This window comes from Coturnix japonica, chromosome 6 (assembly GCF_054131305.1).
Source record: "Coturnix japonica strain WE chromosome 6, WE-NBRP24, whole genome shotgun sequence".
Classification (NCBI taxonomy): Eukaryota; Metazoa; Chordata; class Aves; order Galliformes; family Phasianidae; genus Coturnix; species Coturnix japonica.
Genome location: NC_140668.1, coordinates 5,323,113 through 5,346,285, shown reverse-complemented (window position 1 = coordinate 5,346,285; position 23,173 = coordinate 5,323,113). Strand labels below are relative to the sequence as shown.

The window sequence follows — 23,173 nt, the reverse complement described above, 5'->3', positions numbered from 1 at the left end:
CTCCTTACTTGGTGCTTGGATGCTGCATTAGGGTATTTATTTTGCTATGCTGTTTGACCTCAGTTTGTACCACGATAAAATTGGCAGCTGACAAAGTGAAGTTTTGTGCACATTCAGCTCTGCGGTCATCTTTGGGTTTTGGAAGTAATATTGTCCATATGATTAGGAATTACACAATTTACATTGTCGCCTCTGTGAGTCCGGGGGTGTACTGGATATTGCATTGAGGGACATGGTTTAGTGGGAGCTATAGGTAATAGGTGAACGGTTGGACTGGATGATCTTTTAGGCCTTTTCCAACCTTGGTGATTCTATGAATCTATGATTGAGGTTAAACAATTATTCAGGAATATCAGTGAGAGATCTGCCCCAAGGTGAGAAGGCTCTGCATGGCAGAGGGTGTGGGACGGTCTGGGCAGCTGCCTGGAGCGGTGGGCACCCCCAGGGCTTTGGAACTTCATCTCCGAGCAACTGCAGGATCCTGATAAACTGGTAGAATATTGGGGGCAGGTCTGCTGTTGCACTGGTAACCCCCAAGAGGCACAAATGACTGCAGTGTGCCAGATCCAGAGAGCTGGATCTGCTGACAGTGCTGCAGCCTCTGCAACTCCTGGCACAGACCCTGCAGCAGCTCCAAGGTTTTGCTACACGTCCTGCAGTTGCTCCAAGCTCTGGGCAGATCCCTCTGTGACTCCACCCCTCATAATGAGCTCTGCAGTTACTCCTGCTACGGGTCCTGTAGCTGTTCCAAGTATGGTAATAAGAAAATGGTACAAATTCCTCCCAAGGGAGGAAGTACAGCCCTGCGGTGGCTCCAACTCTTCCAATGAGCCCAGTGGCTGCTCCAACATAGTCACAGGTCCTGTGGTGGTTCCAGCTCTGGCAATGAACTCTGAGGTCACTTCAACTCCTGCAACAGCCCAACAGCCACTTCAGCTCCTACAGTGAACCCTGTGGCTGTTAAAACCCCTGCAACTAATCCTGGACTTGCAGACAGATGCGCATAGGGATTAGTTCATATATGTTTGCAACTGCATATGTTGTATATGTGTGAAAATACACTAAATATATTATATATGTTGAAGGCTTTATGATCGTTAATGGCTTTACGATCTCTCGCCTCCAACTGAAGCAGTAGTTAGACCAATTACCAAGTGACACCAAGGTGGTAGCGTGGTAAAATGGCGATTTATTGAAGCACACACGACCTTATATAACCTTTGTCCACTTCGTCTACGCCTACTGTATTACACGTAGCAAGATTCTTCCAGAATATGGGGAAGGGCCTGTCACGTCACAGCCCGATAACATCCCCGTATTTCGCCTAATACAACATTTCCCCCTCCCCATGCTTAAAAGGCTTAACCCGTTACAATACGCAACAATATCTCTCCATTTTCCTCTTCACCTTCTTTGCCTTCTTCTGATTCTTCCTTAGCACCTTCCTCCTCTTCTTCAGCCTCTTCACCTCCTGCTTCTATAGAGTTTGCAGATTTCACACATATATACAAGGTCACACATTTATAGGTCTATAAGCTTATAGATTTATATTGTGTAAACTTCTCTTTAAATCTTAACACCTAAATCTCACCTTAAAGCCTATCTTGCATCTTATGATACTCTATTTGCGTATTAACCATTCTTTCAGCCATGCGTTGCAGGCAGCCTAGCAAGCATTGAAACACACACGGCACACAAGCCATAAATGCGAGGAATATGAGAAGCCCTATCAGCACTACCTTAAGCAATTGCTTGAACCATGGTGCAATACCACCAAACCAACTCTCCAACCAGTTACCAAAAGGATCATCTTGGATGCCAATCTTCTTGGTGTGATCTTTTAACCACTCCAACTTCTTGTGCAATGACTCACTATGATCACTCAAGTTAAAACAACACATCCCATCAAAGTCTTTACAACCATGACCCTGTGTGAGAAGCAAGAAATCAATTGCTGCTCTGTTTTGAAGCATAGCATGTCTAATACTGTCAGTGTCTTCAAGTAGCTCACTCAGCAGTGTGGAAGTCATGTTAGCCTGTTTCACGGACCAGCAAGCGAGTCTCTCTATCTCTTTTAGCGCCTGCGCTGCAGCTGCTCCTGGTGCAAAAATAGATGCAAAAATCCTTGCTGTTGGTCCCCAAAGTTGAACTTTGTCACCACAGTCCGATGCCAGTGTGTGAATGCTCCGTCTCTTCCGAGATTTCGTCATGTTTCTGGTCAGGCGCACCCAGTCGAGGGCTCGTGGGGACAAGATGGTTAACCGTCCCAAATAACAAGGTCCTCCCACTGCATTTGATGGTATACCTTGCCATGCACGGTCACCACAAATCAAGAATATACCCGGTGGCAGTGCTTTCGCAGTGGAGTTGTTCCAGATGTATTTTTCTAGCCCCTGTTCTTTTGCTCTGGGTTCAAAACAGCAGCCTTTTGCATACTTGCTGCTGAGATTACAATTTATTCCCCGTTGAGAACCATCAGGCCTCGACACATTAATGACACCAGGGTTACTCACCCAATGTTCAGGCAGACAATAACTACTATTTTCCCTAGGTGTGGATGTGTTTGGAAGGAAGCCACAATATGACCCTTCCCAGGTAAATAGCTCTGTATTGTGTGGATAGACGGTAGTGAATGGATCTGATCTATTTTTCCGTGCATTCCAATAAGGACCTTGAGGTGTGAGAAGATCTAAAATATTTGAACGGCTCCTCTCGTGGTTAAATCTTGCAAAGCCAATACATCCAGGAGACCACCAATAGCCTCCCTCTTTATCCCATGTATCGTTAGGTACCTGTTGAGACCCCAATATCTGCAGCTCTTGGGGATCCCAAGGAAGAGTGACATTCAGTGTACAAACAACACATGCTATCCTTTTGCTGGCAAGGATTACAGTGTCATTCCCTAAATCTCTACGTGTGATGTTAATAGCTGTTAGTGCATAGAATTCTCTGCATGGATCTTGTATGGGATTATATGATCTTACGTATCCCTGAAACTCAGAGGAGTTCCCCCATATAGGAATCCCAATTAAACATGTTTGAAATGGCGAGGTAGTTGATTGCAGGCTAAGACAGAAATCCGTCCTGCCTGTTTGTTTCGCCCAAGTAACCCACAGATTCCCAGGTTGTTGGATCAAGTGAATACCCCCCACCAGCGACCAACATAAAGACAAAAGACATAGCAGCATCAAAATGGTGTCTCTCGTTGGCAGCAGGGGTTGTTTCTCTGGGTCCTTTGGGTTCTTGAGTCTCAAGAATTTCTTCGGTATCCAGATGAAAGATCTTCTTCTGCGCTCCACCAGTTCAGGATTCCTTGGGCGGCCGATCAAGAGGTCCTGGAAGAGGATACTCAGCTCTTGTTATTTCCCTGACATTTTCTTTTTCACCACCAACCTCTGGCTTAATTTTTCTCGATGGCACCCAACGTATGTCTCCTGTGCCTTTGCATTTTACTGCTGCGTACCCCCTTCCCCAGACTAGTATGGACCATCCCGACTCCCAGGACCCATTATCCACCTTGATCTTTACTGGCGGGCCTTCTTCAATGATTCTTGGCCGCCAATGTTTCTGGGTGGGGGTCCTGGAATTTTCTCCTCGCTCAAAGTGATTTAGTGCATACAGTGCGCGGGCCAAGATTTCCCCTTGTTGTGATACTGGGATCTTTCCCGAATAGCCTTCCCCCTCCCCAAGGACACGAATCTTTTCCTTGAGGAGGCGGTTAGCCCTTTCGACGATAGCTTGGCCCTGCGAATTTCCCGGAATGCCTGTGGTGTGTGTGATATTCCAGCGAGCTAACCAATCTTTGGACGAACGCGAAATAAAGCAAGAACCATTGTCTGTTTTTATGTGGCGCGGCATTCCCAAAACTGCTATAGCCGTGGCCCAATGGTGTTGTGCTGCTGTAGAACTGACACGACCATGTTGTGTGGCTACAATGACGGTAGAGGACGTGTCAATAGTCACAGCCAGCCACTGTCGTGGGGCCATCCGTGGTTCCATTGTGAAGTCTCTTTGCCAGACGTCTAATGGAGCGAGACCACGAGGATTAACCCCCGCTCCTAAAGCTGGCGCAGAATTACAGTGAGGGCAGGTTTGCACTACCTCCCTAGCGACTGTAATCGGGATAGAACAGGCTCGAGCCAGTGCCTTGGCCCCTATGTGAAGTGCTGAATGAAGATCACGAGCTTCCTGCAAAGTGCACACCTGGTTCCCTGCTATCCGATCAGCCATGTCGTTTCCTGCTGTAAAGAAACCTGGCACCTCAGAGTGGCTACGAACATGAAGGATGGCAACGGGTGCAACCCTGATAGCTAAAGCATCCTCTAACAGGGCTGCAGCTGCTGTACTCGGTTGCCCTTCCTTTCCCATCCGTAGCAGCATTTTTGCCACGAACACAGAATCCGTGACAGCATTGCAAGGCTTCGTGGGCCAAAGATGTAGTGCCACTGCCATAGCCCTAGCCTCGAGCATCTGAACACTTGCTGTCTTGTCTGTTATCATCTTGTAACTCCAGCCACCCTCAACTGTTTGCCACACAGCCACCCCCTGGCCCGTTGATGACGAAGCATCAGTGAAGACTGTAGGACCGTTCACAGGGGTGTCCAGGACCCTGTGTCGCAATGATATCTGGAGGGGTTTTGCCAGTTCGAAAATTGGCAGTGAGTCTGAATAGCAAAACTTTCCGCTGAAGTCATAAACAGCCAATGACACCTCATCTGGCAGAGGTTGCACATTTCGAAAAGCTCCTGGTAAATAGATGACTTCCAAGTCCTTCCCGAAAGCTCTGATCGCAGTGAGGCGAGCCTTTCGCAGCAAATATGACAGCTGTTCTAGCCATGTGGTAAATGCTCTCACCGGCTGAGCAGAAAATAACCATGACAGTGGGCGTGGCCGAGAGTTCAAAGCATGCCCAATCACTGCAGCTGAACCATGCTGGCACCTAGTGACCGCAGCCTCCAACGGGCGATCAGGTTCCCACCTGGCAAGGGCATTGGTGGAGCAGGCTGACAGTATCTCCTGCCAGGCTGACTCCATCTCTGGATTCCAATGCCTCTCCTCTTGTGGGACTGATCCCTTCAGTTGATCATAGAAAGGTTTCATGAGGCGCGGAGGGATGCCAATGGCATTCCTCACCCATTGCAGTGCCCCCACCAACTTCTGCACATCCCATAAGTTTGTAATTTGAGGCTTAATCTCCAGCCCCTCCGCGATTACTGTGGAAGATCCAAATTTATAGCCCAGGAATTCAATCCCTGGTTCTCTCTGGATCTTTTCCTGAGAGATCACAAACCCTGCAGAGATGAGGGTGCGGACGATCTGCCCCTCCAGCGTTTTCAACTGAGCATCATCAGGTGCAACAAGCAGCAAATCATCCATGTAATGGGCGATTTGGCATCCTGGCAGTGCCTTTCTCACTAGTTCTATGACTCTGCTCACCACAAGTTGACAGATCGTAGGTGAACAGACCATACCTTGCGGAAGAACCTTCCACTGGTACCTCTGAGCTGGCTCTCGATTATTTACAACCGGTACTGTGAATGCAAAGGCTTCCCTATCCTGTTTAGCCAATGGGATAGAGAAGAAACAATCCTTTAGATCAATGACCATCAGAGGCCATCCCTGTGGGACTGCTGACAACAGAGGTCCCCCTTGCTGGACAGGACCAAAGGGGATGATCTGTGAATTGACTGCTCGGAGATCGTGGAGCAGCCGAAACGATCCAGAGGCCTTCTGAATGACAAAGATGGGCGTGTTCCAATTGCTAAGCGATGACTCTATATGGCCTAGTGCAAGTTCTCTGGAAACAAGCTGTATGAGCGCTGCCAATTTTTTAGCAGGAATGGGCCACTGATCCACCCAAACAGGAGATGTATCCTGTTTCCAACGCAGCGGAATCGCATGCTGCAGCGCCAAGTGGTGGACAGTGGCCCTTAGGATAAATTTGTCAGCCGTAACCCAATGAGAAGAAGAAGATCTCTGCCTAGCAGAGATCCCCTGATCGGAGCTATATTGGGGGTGATGAAAACAGTTTTTTCTATTGAGCCATCTCGATTGATGATTGAAATTCCCACTTCCGCATCCGACACAGAGGTGGTCATTTCACCCCCCACCCCTATCAGGACCTTTGATGTTGCAACCTTTGGCCACTGGAATGGCCAATCGCGCTCTGCAATAACAGTAACATCTGCACCAGAGTCCAACAAAGCTGTAAGGTACACCGTCCTAGGACCTAGTGTAGGCACTCCAGGGTCCAACGTCATCATGACCCTCACCAATGGCCTATCACCTAGATCCATGGTCAGCGCCACCGTGTGGTCAACACGCTTGGCCCATTTTAATGAAGCGGGAAGGGGCCCTGGGCCGCTGGCACCCTCCCGTTCCAGTTTCCCTGCGGCAAAACCTCAAATTTTCGACAGTGACGCGCAACATGTCCAACCCCATTGCACAACTGACAACGTTTTCCTTGCGGCTTGCTCTGCCCAGCTTTCTTGGGGCATTGTGCTTTAAAATGACCATGCTGCCCACACTTGAAACACGGACCTTTTCTCTTCTCATCCCCGGTGCGAGCTGCCATCATCACTGCAGATTTAATCGCAGAGCTGACTTCGGCAGCCATTCCCTGCACGGCAGTTGCCAAGCCATCATTATTGGAGGGAGTATTTTTCTGATGATCTAGCACATATTTGATAATCTCCCCTGGGGTGTTCAAAGTTCCAGGAGCTGCCCTAATTATCTGCTGAACGTCCGGGAGCGACTTTTGCTTGAGACAGTCTATCACAACCAAAGGCTGGACTCCCTTCGGGAGGTCAGACCCTTCAATGGCACGAATCAAGCGATTTGCAAAATCAGAAAATGACTCAGAAGGCTCCTGTTTGATGTCGGACCACGGGAGCACAGGCTCCGCAACTTTAGCCGCTGTCAGCAGAGCCTGAAAGGCTGCCTTTGTAAGCGCAGCTAACTCCCCCTCTCTCAGCCCTCTTGCTTGATCCTCCGGGGACCCCACCATACCATCTGCTAGTCCCTGAAGGCGCAAGAGAGTAGTTCTTTCAACCCTAGCTCCACGGCCCTGACCTGTATGCGCATTAGCCGGATGATTGTTATTACGAGCTGCCTCAGCGACAACAGCCTGAAGCAATCTATTCCATTCATCATACCACAGCGTGTACTGCACGGGCTCAAGAATCACCCTCATGAGACTGACCACATCGTACGGCAGGAGACTCGAGGCCATGAGAGCCTCAATTGCTGACATAGTTACCGGAGAACGCAAGCCCTTGTTCTTAACTAACTCTGCAAGGCGAGTAATCGCCTTGGAATCCAGAGGGGTCCAAGCCGGACCATCCTGTTTCACTATTATCGGGAGGGCAAAAGCTGTTGTTTCCGGGTCGGCTGTCTGGAGGTCCTCCCTTGTCTGGGCCCAATCAGTGAAAGTGGGTGGGCTCCACGGTACGGGTGCCGTGGGGCCACATCCCCCTTGGGCGGCCCCCTGGGCGGCCCACGCAGGACCACATCCCCCTTGGGTGGCACCTTGGGCGGCTTGGCCAGCCCCTTGGGCGGGCCACATGAAATCATCACACCCACATTCACCTTCACTATCACATGGGTTGGCACAATCCCCCCCTTTCTCGGCATACGCACAGCAACAGGCGGGACCCGACAACGAAGAAGTACCACCCCTCCTTACACTTTTCCTTGGTGACACCACACCTCCCCCTTTCAGCTCTGGTGGGACCACACCTCCTCCTTTCAGCTCTGGTGGCACCACCATGCCTCCCCCCTTTCTCTCTCCCTTGTCCTTGTTCTTATCAGGTACAGTAGCAACATCGCATTCCTCGAGGGGCTTCCCTCCCCCTTCATCCCTGTAGGCGTCCAATGAAGGATACGAGGAATTAGGATAGGGGGGCGGAGGCGGGGTGTCCTCCTGTTCAGGGCTGCCTTCTGGAATGTCCGTCTCAGGCGAAGGAACAGGTGTGTTCGGGGGAGCCGGCGCCATCTTGCCTTGCACTGAATCTGTAAGAGAGTCAAGACTCCCCCCCCGGCCTCCCCCCGTCTCCAAACCCAGAATGTCTCTAGCACGTTGGTTTGCTAGCTTCTCCTCCCGTGCTGCTTTCAGCGCCTCCAAGATAAGTCCCCATACTTTGAATTCTGATACTTTTCGAGTGGCCAGCGACCTTTGAGATAGTGCGGCCGTAATTCCATCCCATCTGCCAGGATTGTATAAATCAGACGGGTTTGTTAAAAGCCCTTCCTTTTCCAGCAGCGAAAGAACTGCTGTTACCTCCTTTTTGGAAGGAGCCTGTTTCCCACAGTGAAGTTTGCAAGCGTGAAGAATTACCTTGATAACGGCTTCCATGTCGCCCCGGCCGAACGTAGTTCTCCTGGCCGCTCCCTGGCGCTTCCCCGAAGGTTCCTGGGGGTCCCCGAGATTCCGAGATTCCGAGCTCGCTCTCCCACCTGTCGAAGAGTGATGGCCACTCCTCTTCGACCCTGGGCTTCCACTACTCCGCGACGAGAGGATTCGCTACCGCAGTGGGATCCTGCTGCCGTTTAGCAGACAACTACCTTGCTCCAAAAGTCCCTAATCACACCTAATCGTGACGAATCACGTCGGGGTCACCATTTGAAGGCTTTATGATCGTTAATGGCTTTACGATCTCTCGCCTCCAACTGAAGCAGTAGTTAGACCAATTACCAAGTGACACCAAGGTGGTAGCGTGGTAAAATGGCGATTTATTGAAGCACACACGACCTTATATAACCTTTGTCCACTTCGTCTACGCCTACTGTATTACACGTAGCAAGATTCTTCCAGAATATGGGGAAGGGCCTGTCACGTCACAGCCCGATAACATCCCCGTATTTCGCCTAATACAACAATATGTATAAATACATTTGTCATAATTATTATCCTTTTCTTTTTGTCTCAACCCATAAACCTTAAACCACAGCACTGCCTTGAGATGCTTACGGATCTCCTTGGGACTATTCAATCTGATCTGGTCACACAGTGAAGAGCACCTGAAGATCTCAAGGTTTTCTCAGGGAGCAGCTCCTGAGGTATATTCCTTACACCAGCTTTGGAAGAGGCCTCCCTCCAGTTCTCTGGTCCTGCTCTAAAGGGGCCCTCTTGTTATGGCAGTGCCAGCAAGGAGACCAGCTCTGTCAGACCTGTTCATATTGCCGGCTACTGACTGTAGCCCTGGATTGCTGCTGTAGAGGCAACAGGACTGTTGTGAGACACACAAGACCTTCAGGACTGCACAAATGAGAGGACTCAAGAGCACTGCAGCACTGGTAAGAGCACATGAATGAAAAGAGCACTTTGTGCTGCTGTCTGTGGCTGTACCTCCCCAAATCCAGGCAAAGTAGGAAGAAAGAAAATCTAAGTAAGTCTATTTTGAAAGCTTTTTAGGTATCTTATAACATATTCAGGGAATCTGGTTCCATGTTTACATGAGTTCTTGGAGTGAGAAAATGGATAGTAGGTAGGAAAGAATTTAAATACATTTTTATTTATAAGTTCAATAACATTTTTTTTTTGCACATTCCTATATCTCACATAATCAAACAGACAAAGATGCATAAAACATAAAGAACCACCACTGGGAATCCTATTGAGGAAGTTGTGCATTTTATTGTAGCTGGAATAGTGCTTATTGCAACACCTTCCTGAAAGCGTGCTTGATCTCCCTGTTCCTCATGCTGTAGATAATAGGGTTTAGTGTTGGAGGAACCACTGCATACAGAAGTGCCACTGTCAGATCCAGGAGTGGGGAGGAAATGGATGGGGGCTTCAGGTAGGCAAAAGCACCAGTGCTGAGAAACAGGGAGACCACAGCCAGGTGAGGGAGGCACATGGAGAAGGCTTTGTGCCGTCCCTGCTCAGAGGGCATCCTCAGCACAGCCATGAAGATCTGCACATAGGACACAACTATGAAAACAAAGCAACCAAAGCCTAAACTGACACCAAAAAAGAGAAATACAAATTCCATGAGGTAGGAGCCAGAGCAGGAGAGCTTGAGGATCTGTGGGATTTCACAGAAAAACTGGTTGACAACATTGCCTTGGCAGAGAGGCAGTGAAAACGTACTGGCAGTGTGCAGCAGGGAATAGAGAACCCCAGTGCCCCAGGCAGCTGCTGCCATGGTGGCACAAGCTCTGCTGTCCATCAAGGTCCCGTAGTGCAGGGGCTTGCAGATGGCAACGTAGCGGTCATAGGACATGATGGTGAGAAGGGAATACTCTGCTGAGAGGAAGAAGGAAAAGAAAAAGAGCTGTGCAGCACATCCTGTGTAGGAGATGGCCCTGGTGTCCCAGAGGGCGTTGGCCATGGCTTTGGGGAGAGTGATGGAGATGCAGCCCAGGTCGAGGAGGGCCAGGTTGAGGAGGAAGAAGTACATGGGGGTGTGCAGGCGGCGGTCGCAGGCTACGGCTGTGCTGATGAGGCCGTTGCCCAGGAGGGCAGCCAGGTAGATGCCCAGGAAGAGCCAGAAGTGCAGGAGCTGCAGCTGCCGCGTGTCTGCCAACGGCAGCAGGAGGAACTCGCTGATGGAGCTGCTGTTGGGCATCTGCTGTTGTTGGGCTTGGAGTCCTGCTCAGAGTGCAGAAGATAATGACAAGTCCAGACCATTCTCAGACACACTCCTCCTGCTATAATATGAAATGTTTTTATTCTCTTACAACAGTGTACATTTAGCACCATTACTTGCATTTAATTTCATGTATTTCAGCATTCCTTAAGCAGAAGCAGCATATGGAGCTCTAACCTTCCTTTTATTTTCTTATGCCTTCTCCCTGGATATTTTCATCTGTTTCATGTCTCATATCTTTACCCCAAGTGCTCTTAGAGCCCTTTACCCCAGCTTCTGTGGCATTCAGTTTCAGTTAGAAAATGCTGCCTGTTTGTAGGATAAGTGAATTATTCATGCCTACAGAAAATGATGATAATTCCATCCTTCGAGAAAGGGGAGACTGAAAGCACATCATGTGTGAGTGTTCACAAAACAAGCAATTGATTGATGAAAAATTCTCAGAACTCTTATTGCCCCTTTTAGATTTCTGACTCCAAACCTCTTTGCCTCAGAACAGGAAATGGAAACCCCCTGCCTTGGCTCTCCTCTTGCAAAGTGCCCTCAGAAACATTCAGTTGTGCAGTGGAGTTGTGATCCCCTGCCCCAGGCAGCAGCTGTGGCAGCACAAGCCCTGCCGGGGGGCTCCTTCCCCCCACACGTCTCCCCGCAGCGCCCTGGGCAGCTCCCCGGGCAGGCTGAGTGCTGAGCCTGGCAGGCGGCAGAGTCCCATACCCGGCACACAGCCCCTGGGGCACAGCAGGGACCCTGCTCTGCAGGACAGCCCTGGGCACCCGCCTGCAGCCCCGGCTGCACAGCCTGCAGCCGTGCTGGGACATGCAGCCCTCAGGGCTGTGATTTCATACTGCAGTATGGAAGCCCTCAGCTGGAGCAGAAGGCTTTTTCCACAGTAAAGAAACATGCACTGCCTGCATCCAGATCTGCTATGGGATATCCCAAATTAAGTTAACCCTCTATGAAAAGCAGCTCATGGTCTGCAGTGAGACTTACCCTGTCATGGTCTGTGAGCAATGCTCCTGCAGAGAGCATGCAGCCTGCTCACACCATACACATCCTGCAAGCTCTCTCCAGTTTCTCTCCTCTCCTTCTGTCACCTGCAGGCTGTGCTGTGCACAAGAGCTGCTCCTGGGCACAGCTGTCTCTCTGCAGCCCTGCACACTTTTATGAGCTCCCTGTGTCCCAGGAGCCTGGACAGGCAAGCAGCAGATTATGTCATTTTTATCTTTCCGACTTGTCTCCCCTGACATGTCCCTGGGTCCTCATGGCCAACAGCTCCTGAAAGACAACAGCATCATGACTGTGCTTTGAAATTCGCTCAATTAACCACCACATGTCCAGTGGTCAGTGACTGATTGGAGACATATGGGGAGTGCTCCCAGAGTTCATTTGATGAAACAATAAGGGCAACCAGACAAGGAAGGCAAGGTTTGGACTTTCCCTGTGCAGAGCAGTGATCCAGCTGAGGCAGTGCAGGAGTCTCATCCCTTGACAGAAATCCTGGAGCTGAAATGGGATTCAGCTCCCTACACACCCACAGGAGCTGGGATTCCTCTGGTTCAGTTCAGAAGTGCACAAGGAGTTGCCTGCATGTGAGCTCCTGCTCTGAGTCCTCGGACCTTCAGCTGGGAGGCAGCTGCTCACACACAGACACTGGGTGATGCCCAAGGTGCCTGGGCTGCTCCTGATGTGTGCCAGTGCTTGTAAACCGTGTGGGAAATCCCTGAGATAGACACCACCTTCCTGGGCATCAGCCGAGGGCCAGAGAGGGGATAGCACCGGCTGTCTGGTGAATTCACTCACAGCTGCAAGTGCAGCACAGGGCCTTCAGGAAAGCCATGCCCATGGTGTGTCCGTGCTGCTACGTCACCTCCAAGACCCACGATCGGTCTAATGTTTGTGTGCCACCTTCTGCACACTGATACCATAGATTAGCTATCCAGTCAGGCTATGTCCAGTGATGCTTTCCAATTAGGATGTTTACTTCTGTGCTTTTGCACTAATGCAAACACCAACACACAAGAAGCTAGAAATCTTGATAGAGCTGCAGTCCTGAGCTCCTGTTTGGACCATGGTGACACAGTTTAATGGCTTCCACAACTGCACTGTAGCACAAGGGGGATACCGAGTCTTTAGGATGGATGGGCGAGGAGATAAAGAAGGGTGAATGCCCTCTGTGAGAGTGCACTGAGCTCTGCCTGGGGATGGAAGAGCAGACAGGTCAGAGCTAATGGAAATGGCAAACAGAGGAGACCATCAGTGTCTTTTCCTGTCTTCCTGATCAGGGAGAGAAAATGGAAGGTGCCCTCTGCAGACAGATGGGAATCTGATGTTGTCTGTCCCTTGTCCCATTTGGTGGCCTTTGTCACTCCAGTATCTGCAGCAGGGACAGCACAGCAGGGCATGTGGCATCCAGCAGATCCATGGAGAGCACAGATGGCAGCTTCTTGACCAAGTCATGGAGGAACCAAAGAGGAGAGGTGCTCTGCTGGATCTCATACTTTCTGTCATGGAAGGACTTGTGGGAACTGCGAAGGTGAAAGGGGCATCAGGCCACGTGCAAGATGCAAATGTATCTCTTTTTATTTATTTTGAGGCTGTAAGCTTAATAGTTGATCATAAATGTCAATAAAACTGAAACAAATAATTGAAAACAAAGATGGAAATAATTGAAATTGTGTTAACCCTTCTCAACATGAAAAATTCTCATGAGTCTTGTTCCATTTTAAGTTGTAAATATGAATCTTTGAGGTGATTTGATGTCTTTTTTCTTTTACTGAAACTACAATGTTTTCCAGAACTGTGTTCGCTGGACACAAATGCCTTCAGATTCAGAGACACAGACAGCGGTGCCAGTGCCAATGCCCTGTGACTATAGCCCGGTGCCCAGCACTACTCTTCCCTGCTGCCTATTTGATGTGTCTCATCCTCCAAGTTTTTTCAGCTCTCCTAAAGAAATGGCCATGGTTAAGGGCATGTTTTCAGCAGGCCATTTGGGCACACACTACTCCCACTGCCCTCCAGATTTCTCCATCCCTTGCTCTTTGTTCAGTCAGATACCTCCCAATTATCTGTCTGATTTCTGACTTTCAGGGGGATTACTGGAATTTGTTCCATCTCCCCAAAGTCTGAGAATCAGTGAGAATGTGTTAACCCGTCTCAATGTGTGAAATACTCACAAGTCCTGATCAATTTTAAGTTGATACCTCTCAACTACCTGGCTGATCTATCCCAGGAAGATTACTGGAATTTGCTCCATCTCTCAGAGTCTGATGGCCTCTGTTGTCAACTCCTTCACTGTGATTCAATCTATCCTATCCTACCTCAGAATAAATCATTTCTTTTAAAAATATTCCATATGAAAGACAAACTTCAATAGATGCCGCTTGAACATGGCATGCAGTTGATCACTGTGTTTTACTGTTCATTCAATTGCATCACCTTTCCTTCCATTTGCAGGCCAGATAAAAAAGAGAAATCTTTCCTTTTCCATGTGCAGATGGTTCTCTGAGGAAAGCCAGTGGGAGTTGGTGCAAAGCAGTTTTTTTGTCAACATAGTAACAGTACAGAACTCATTGGGACATCCTGGATTGGTATCAGTTGCACAGTGCTGCTTTAAACCCAGCTATAAATAAAGAGACAATAAATTTATAATGGATTCTTTCTCTTTAAGCTCTCTCCAGATATCCCTCCTTTTTGCTGAACAAGTTCTGATAACCTGAAGAAGATAACAAGATGGCATAAGGCACAGGAGATTCTTTAGGTTATAATTGTCCCAGGGCGCATTTGATGCTGAGTTCATCAGCCTCCAGTGCAGAGAGAAGTTTGCACAAAGTGCTCAACAAGACAAAGTCAGAAGTAACAGTGAAGTTTCTTGGAGTATTAATGGGCCCAGTGAGGGCCATTACCAAGCAAGCTTCCCAAGGGACTTGTTAGAGAAGATAATTGGAAGCCATGACTAAAGGCAGGCAAAGGCACTGGCATGCTAAGAAACCTCTCCTTTGCCTTACGAAGCAGACAGGTCAAGCCCTGATTGCAAGACCAGTGGTAGAGAGATCCTGTATCTCATGTTGGCTCCTGGCATTTCCTGGGGCAATGGGTTGGAGGTCTATATAATGTTAAATGAAAGACATGGGGACAGAAGATCCCAGGCTCTACATGTGGTGCAAGGACGCTGTGAGGTTCATGTCCCATATGAGACCTATGTTTCATTGCAGGATGTGGGATGTGAGAAGGGCCCAGTGTGAACAAGCAGTCTGATGTATTAGGCGGCATGAACTCACGGGATGTAACGCGATAGGCCTCCCCGTGCTCGGTAATGTATATGTATGAGGCTGAAATTGGAGCCCTATATAAGGGTCTCACACGGTTCATTAAACGCCATTTTACAGCTCACCATATTGGTGTGATCAGCGTGTAACTTGGTCATGGGGCCGTCAGATGCACATTCTCAATGATGGACGTAGTTCTTTAGGTTACCTTACACAAGGCAACAATTGGTGCCCCGTGTGAGGACGTCCTGAGAGTGAGTGTGCGACGGCTAACCGCGAGACGGACGCGAATCCTACGGTTAGATCCCGTGGAAGCGCCGGAGGGGCGATATATTGACTGCAGCTACTGATTATCCTGCGGTAAGACCGTGGAAGACCGTGGGACTTTGGGCCCGGGTATATATACAAAGGGTGCGAGGACGTACGGTGTCGAGCACCAGAAAAAACATGGATTCCGTCACAAAGGTACTATTACGGGTTTGTAAAACCCACTGCGGTAGGAATGCTCCTTCTAAGAAGGAGATTGTTGCCGTTATTACTTTTTTGCAGGAAGCGGAGCTTTCACCCTCCCCTTGTAATTTGCTCGATTCGGAGCGGTGGGAATCTTTCACCGCTGCCCTGCTCCTAAGAGCAACAAACGATTATAAGGCGGAGGAGTTAAAAACCTGGGTTTTGGTCCTGGGTGCGCTTAAAGCGGCTAAGGAGGAGAAAAAGATCCAGGCAGTCGCGAATGGGGTTTTTGGGGTGGGTTCCGGGACGTCTGGGGTCCCGGAGGGTGCGGAGGAACCGCTCCCTTGCGGCGACTCCGTACCCAAGATGGCGCCGACCACGCCGGCCGTTTTCACAATGGCCATGGCGGCGCCCAAAACAACTCCGGAAGGGATGGCGGAAGTTGCCTCATCTGGGGAGGCGCCGCCATATTATCCCCGCCTATACCCCTGTTTGCAGAGCTTTCGTTCACCTGAGGGGGGTGGGTCCTGTCCGAGGGAGGGAGAGTCATGGGGGGAGGCGCGCCGTGGAGGCGTTAAGCCACCCCTAGACCCGTCCCCGGAGGAGGGACCTCATTCCCCGAAAGGGGAGGAACGAAAGGTACTGCCTGCCCCTACCCCTTTGGTTTCGCCTCCCGAGGAGGGGGAGGAGAAAGGGGAGGAACAAAAGGTACTGTCTGCCTTCACCCCGTCGGTTTCGTCTCCCGCGAAGGGGGAGGAGAAAGGGGAGGAACGGAAGGAATTGCCTGTCCCCACCCAGTCGGTCGTGGTTCCCCGGAGGAGGGGGGAGAAGTGGGAGGAGCGAGAGATATCGCGTAAGCCCACTGATTGGACTGACATTTGCGATACAATGCGAGAGGTGGGGCTCAAGGAGCGGGACTGGGCGGTGTTCCCAATTGTAGTCAAACAGGAGGGACCGGTTTGGGTACCTTTGGAAGCAAAAGCAGTTGCTCGGTTTATAGAGGCGATTGACAAAAAGGGATTGAGATCCCCGATGACAATGAGTGCCTTTGAGGCTCTCGTAGCCCCAGGTCCCCTACTCCCATATGATATTGAAAGCCTTATGAGAGTAGCCCTCGAACCAGTACAGTTTACTGTGTGGAAGGAGGAGTGGATAATACAACTCAAAGCTGTTTTAGCACAGGCTGCGCGCGATCCACAGCATCCAGCAAATGGGAAGGAGGGAGATCCAAAAACTGATTTAATGAGGCTTTCAGGTTCATCTGCGGATTTGGCTGGATCTGCAGAGAGGCAGCTTAGGGACCTCCGCCCAGGAGAGCTGCTTGCCACCACGGGGGTGGCTACCTCTGCTTTTATACACTTTATAAGAAAAGCAGAGCCTGTAGCCCCGTGGTCAGAGATTATGCAGGGTCCCTCAGAGTCATTCTCTGAGTTTGCCAATCGATTGATACGGGCAGTAGAAGGATCGGAACTGCCTAAGGAAGCGCTGACTTCTGTTATAAAGGATTGCCTGAAGCAAAAGGCTCATAAAAGTGACTCTTCAGAAAAAGGAAAAAGAACAGATAAAGAACTGCTGCTAGTACCAACGAGAAGGACATCTGTTGTATCACTTGCTGTGTGTCTTTGTGTAATTGCATTCATTACCGGGGGAGAGGGTACTCACTTAACATCACAACCAGAAAATATTTGGGTTACATGGTCTAATCGAACTGGGCAGAAAGATTTCTGCCTTAGCCTGCAGTCAGCCACATCACCGTTTAGAACATGCCTTATAGGTGTACCCAGGTGGGACCCAAAGGAGTTTAACGGATATGTGCATAAGAACAACTGCAAGAGAGATGCAGTGGACAAAGTTTTCTTTATGAAAGCATTTGAGTCTAAATTCACTGACTGGGCCAGAATGTCTGCATGTTTTATTAGATCCTTGAACACCTCCTTGCCCTGGGATCCACCAGAGTTGCAGCTTCTTGGATCCCAATCGGTTGGTAACGTAACATGGAATAAGAACTCTCAAAAGTGGGAACGCCCGGTTAGATGTTTGTATTTTTCGGGTTTTAGGACACCGGGTCAACTGTCCAATCGCAGGGTATGGGAAGGCCTACTCGGGAATGGGGCACCATTCTCGGGAACAACTGGGTCGGAACCCTTTACTTTACTTAACCCCATTCAATTTGACATATATAGCTTGTCAGGGGCATATTGTGGTTTCTCAGCTGAAAGGGTGGAGGGATTCTCCCATCCCTGCTCCGGGGATGGCTCCAAGAATGGATTTGCAGACCAATGCATAAAGCAGGGTGGGAGGTGGCTCTCTTACAATCAGAAGTATGTGGTACGTCATCCTAACGGGTCCACCTATAATCTCTCATGCTACTGGGGCCCTGACGATCTGGCATGTTCTGGTTGTTGTTCTCGAAAAGAACCTTTAGCTGGGGAAGGAATAAACTGCAATGGTACAGCCAAGGCCCTTCCTAAGGACATATTTTTGATATGTGGGGATAGAGCTTGGCAAGGGATACCAAAGAATCCAGTTGGGGGGCCGTGTTATTTGGGAAAGCTGACCTTGTTGGCTCCCAATCACACTGCAATGATAAGTGTTATGAAAAAGATCGATCGAGCTCGACGCCAGAAAAGGTCAATAAAAACATTGGACCAGGATTGTAGTGATGAGGTTCAGCTGTGGGGTCCCACAGCTAGAATCTTTGCATCCGTCTTAGCTCCGGGAGTAGCTTCAGCCCAGGCCCTAAGAGAAATTGAGAGATTGGCATGCTGGTCCGTGAAGCAAGCTAATGTCACCACAGCAGTCCTGTCGGAACTCCTGATGGACGTTAACAACATCAGACACGCTGTTCTTCAAAATAGAGCTGCAATTGACTTTCTGCTGCTTGCTCAAGGGCACGGGTGCAAGGACTATGAAGGGATGTGTTGTTTCAATCTGAGCGACCACAGCGATTCGATACATAGGAAGTTGGAATGGATGCAAGAACACACGAAGAAGATCGCAATAGATGATGCATTCGGAAGCTGGTTGGAGGGACTGTTTGGTAATCTGGGCCCATGGCTTAAGCAGTTTCTCAAAGTATTAATCATAGGTATTTTATTCTTTTTAGCTTTAATGATTTGCTTACCTTGTTTGTTTCAATGTGTCCAGGGTTGTTTACAGCGTATGATAGAAAGAATGTTTAACGAAAAAATGGAGTACCAACGGGTATATGATAAACTTTGAGAAGAAGGAACTGTATAAACCCAAGATGCCTTGGATATAATCATTAGAAAACTACTGATGTTATTAGATATTGCACTACCTACCTCTGTAGCTTGTCTACCTCACTTTTTAGATAACTTATTAAGTTTAAATTATAGAGACTAACATTTTTATATTAGGATTAAGGATTAGCGTTCGGGATGTAACGGGGCATACTTTATCGAGCATGGAGAGGGGGAAATGATGTATTAGGCGGCACGAACTCACGGGATGTAACGCGATAGGCCTCCCAGTGCTCGGTAATGTATATGTATGAGGCTGAAATTGGAGCCCTATATAAGGGTCTCACACGGTTCATTAAACGCCATTTTACAGCTCACCATATTGGTGTGATCAGCGTGTAACTTGGTCATGGGGCCGTCAGATGCACATTCTCACTGATGGACGTAGTTCTTTAGGTTACCTTACACAAGGCAACAGCAGTCAATCCCTGTGAAACTCTGAACTTCAGATCTCTCGGTTTCAGTTCCCTCCTTTGCACATTCTCCCAGAGTTTGATGTCCTTTATGTTCTGTAGTGCCCAGAACATAGTGAGGCAGTAGCAATGCAGAGCAGAGAGGGATGATCCTTTCACTCACCCAGCTGGCAATAAGTTGCTTCATGCACTCCAGGGGACTGTTGTCTTTCCTGGCTGCCTTGGCACACTGCTGACTCACATTCAATTTGATGCAGACCAGGACCCCCAATCCTTTTCAGTGAGACCACTCTCCAGTGTCCCATATCCAGTCAGTGTGTATGTCCAGCGTTGCCCCTACCCAGGTGCACAATCAGGCACTTGTTCTTGTTATACTTTATGCACTTGGTGCTTAGTACCAACTGGTACCCACTTCTCTGACTTGTCCACATCTCTCTGCAAGTCCTCTCCACCCTCAGTGGAGGCAACAGCACCTCCTCATCTGGTCTCAACAGCAAACTTGCTCAGAACGTCTTCTAGTCCTGCATACAAGTCATCTGCATAAACATGAAAGGAAAGTGGCCCCCAAATGGAACCCTGGGGACCACGACAGTGACCATCTACCAGCCTGATGGAACCCACTGACTATAATCCTTTGGGACTGACCTACTGGCCAACTGCTCACCCACCACATTGTGTTTCTGTCTAGCCATATGCAGAACATTCTGTCCAGAAGGTTGTTGTGAGAAACAGTATCAAAATCTCCACTGAAATCCTCAAGGATTACATCAACTGGCTTCCCTTGGTCAACTAAACGGACAACTGTGTCACAAAATGAGCTTAAATTAAACAGGACCTTTGCCTCACAAACTTGTGTTGACTGCGACCAATGACAGAATTGTCCTTCAGCTGTTTTTCCATAACTCCCACCATCATTTTCTCCATAATTTTACCAGGCCCTGGACTGACAGGTCCATAATTGCCCATGTCATCTTTCTTGCTCTTCCTTACAATGAGACAACATTTGCCAGCTTCCTGTCAGCTGGCATGACCCTAGACTTCTTTAGATGCAATTGAAATGAGAGCCCAGAGCACACTAAGGTGTCATCATTGAAAGAAAGTAGATGTGCCATAGCTTTGCAATGCCTTGAACTCCAGAGTATGCCACAAATGCAGCAGAGGGGAAGATTTGCCTCTTCTGTAGTGAACTATTCATTTGGTAAGCAGAATAACACTACCTGATACACGGGGACTGTGTCTCCACTCTTCTCTGCTCAGCTCACAGGGCAGAGGTTCAGGGCGTTGCTCTCATGTCAGTGCAGGTAAACTCACTTTAACCCTTTTTCCTCTGTAAATGCTCCCTCTATTTCTATGCTCACATACACTTCCACATTCCCTCAATATACTTCCATATATCATTAACAATTACACTTTCTTATACCATCAAAACAGTCCATCAAACAATACAGTTCTTCAGTTCACATAAACTCCCTTAATACAGTCTGTATTCTTCAGTTATAAACACTGTGCCACAGAACCAGCACTGATTGAACCACCTCCCTCACACACTTCCTCGCAAGCAGTACATAGTATTACATAAATGGGTTGACACTCATTGGTCGGGTGGAATGTACACCTCTCCTCAGGACAATCTTACTAATCTACAGAGTACAAACTCCCGTCTTCTTACATACAAGCAGAAAGTACTTATGAGTGGACAGACAACACAGTCTTTCACTTTGTCCGTGTCTGGCCATTTCCCTCACAGGAGGAAGGAAACATGGATCGGGACTCGGCACACACCCTGCAGCTGTTCTGTGTCTCACTCACACCACACTCACTCTGACATTTAGATCAAAAACCATGGTTTATTCATACTACGCAATGCTGACAACGTTTTCTTGCTGGAATCTTAATAACACTCATACCCTGGACAACAAGTTGCAAACTTTAAGGTTTTTCCCAGAGTCAGCTTGACACACGGTACCAAACACTTAAAGCAGATGATAATCTTGGACATACAACCTATAAGCCCCATGATTACACCTTGGAGAACCCAGGCTACCATTTGAAAGGCTATCCACTATATCCCATACCCGTAGGAGAGACCAACCTAGGTCCCTCCTATTGTCAACTACCTGGGAGAGAGTATTTGTTCTTGTTTCCATTCATATGACATACAGTTCCCTTTCATAGGAACTCACCCAAGGAGTCTTCCTACCCCAGCTGGCAACCAAAGCCATGAGCTCACCTCCCTGGGAGCAGCACGTATGGCTGTAAACTGTGTAGGATGTCTCCTCAAGACATATGGGCTCCACTTACCATACACATACCTGGTCCACCTATGGGTGGTCCTTGTCTGTCCCTGCAGTGATCAGGTGAGGAAGGGAGTCCTTCAGAGAAATCTCAGGGTGCGCCAAAAGTGTCTCCCTCTCAGCTGGTCCTGCAGCGAACAGAGCTGGTCCCACCTGGGCCGCCAAATTGACTACAGGAATTGAACTCTATAACCTCTATAACTGATACAGTCTCCCATGACATACTTATACCAAAGTTGAGGAAGTATGGGATAGATGAGCGGATAGTGAAGTGGGTCGAGAGGGACCTGGGCGTCCTGGTGGACGACAGATTGACCATGAGCCAGCAGTGTGCCCTTGTAGCCAAAAAAGCCAATGGCATACTGGGGTGCCTTAAAAAGAGCGTGTCCAGCAGGTCGAAGGAGGTGATCCTCCCCCTCTACTCTGCCCTGGTGAGGCCTCATCTGGAATATTGTGTCCAGTTCTGGGCTCCCCAGTAAAAAAAAGACAGGGATCTCTTGGAAAGAGTCCAGCGGAGGGCCACAAAGATGGTGAAGGGCCTGGAGCATCTCCCCTATGAGGAGAGACTTAGGGAACTGGGTCTGTTTAGCCTTGAGAAAAGAAGGCTGAGAGGGGACTTGATCCAGGTCTATAAATATTTGAGGTGTGGGGGGCAAAGTGGTGAGGCCAGACTCTTTTCAGCAGTGTGTGGAGACGGGACAAGGGGAAACAGACAGAAACTGGACCATAGGAAGTTCTGCAGTAATGTGTGCAATAACTTCTTTATGGTGAGAGTGACAGAGCACTGGAACAGGCTGCCTAGGGTGGTTGTGGAATCTCCTTCTCTGGAGATATTCAAGACCTGCCTGGATGCCGAGCTGTGCGACGTGGTGTAGGGAACCTGCTTTGGCAGGGGGGCTGGACTCAATGGTCTCTGGAGGTCCCTTCCAACCCCTACAATTCTGTGATTCTGTGAATATCATGGGGTGGTTTGGATGGGGAAAGACTACTGTTTTGAATGACCTTTTGTCAGGGCATGTCCTGGGATTCCTAGGATCCTCAAAATGCAGCATTGCTTCTGTCACTGAAAAATGGGGCCCTGTGTGGGACGGAGGGAGGGTCCATGAGTCCCTGGCCCACCTGACTGAGTATATCCATGGTCTTAGCAAAGACATACTTACAACTTGAGAATGACAGTTAGCTGCGTTCATGGTGGCATGGCCACTGCTGATGGCCTTGAGCTGTCTGAACATAACTGAAGAGGCTCAGGCTGATGCAAATCAGCTATTGAATGACAGTGTTGAAAAACTGGAAAGACAGGTGGCAGTTTTGATGGGGAAAAAACCCAATTCAATCATTCTCCTATGGAAGATCAGGGACATCTCTCTGGAAGACCATGGGGACCCTGTACAAGGGAATCTGTATAAAATGGACTCTGTAAATGAAGGCACTAAAAGGTCAGATTTTGAGGTTCCCTTTGGACTAGATCTATTTGAGATCTGACTGATTGTAACCAAAAAATGAAAAAAAAAAAAAAAAAAAAATGCAGGATAGGCTGGTGGGAGTGCCCTGACCAGTATCCAACCCCCCAAACCCTGCTGCCCATAATACAGCAGCTGAACTGATGGATATAGTACAGTGGTTTAGACAGAAACCAAGAGAGCATGCCAGCATAGCTGCTCTGGTTATGGGACATGGAGGCAGAAAGCGCTGTGGTGAATGGACTGGAAATTTCAAAACTGACATCCATTACTACTCACCCTGCCCTCAGGCAAAGACTGTATGCTCTGTCCAACATAATGAGGATAGCCATTTGATCAGTGAATGATTTATGGCTGTGTGTCATATAACATGGCCAAATAAGAATGACATACCATTAAATATCAGCCTGTGGTCCTCTATGGAGGACTAACAAAA

At 48.8% G+C, this 23,173-nt stretch overlaps 2 protein-coding genes across 2 annotated transcripts in view; one reads left to right on the top strand and one right to left on the bottom strand.

Annotated features, from left to right (window-relative positions):
* Positions 1-23,173, top strand: part of LOC146760296 (obscurin-like) — a 197,721-nt gene that overhangs the window by 128,527 nt on the left and 46,021 nt on the right. The window lies entirely within an intron of this gene.
* LOC146760299 (uncharacterized) lies at positions 5,931-8,727 on the bottom strand. Its single transcript, XM_085550758.1, is given in 2 exon segments — positions 5,931-6,317; positions 6,320-8,727. Coding segments are annotated over 2 exon segments (2,421 nt in total). The 5' UTR covers positions 8,354-8,727.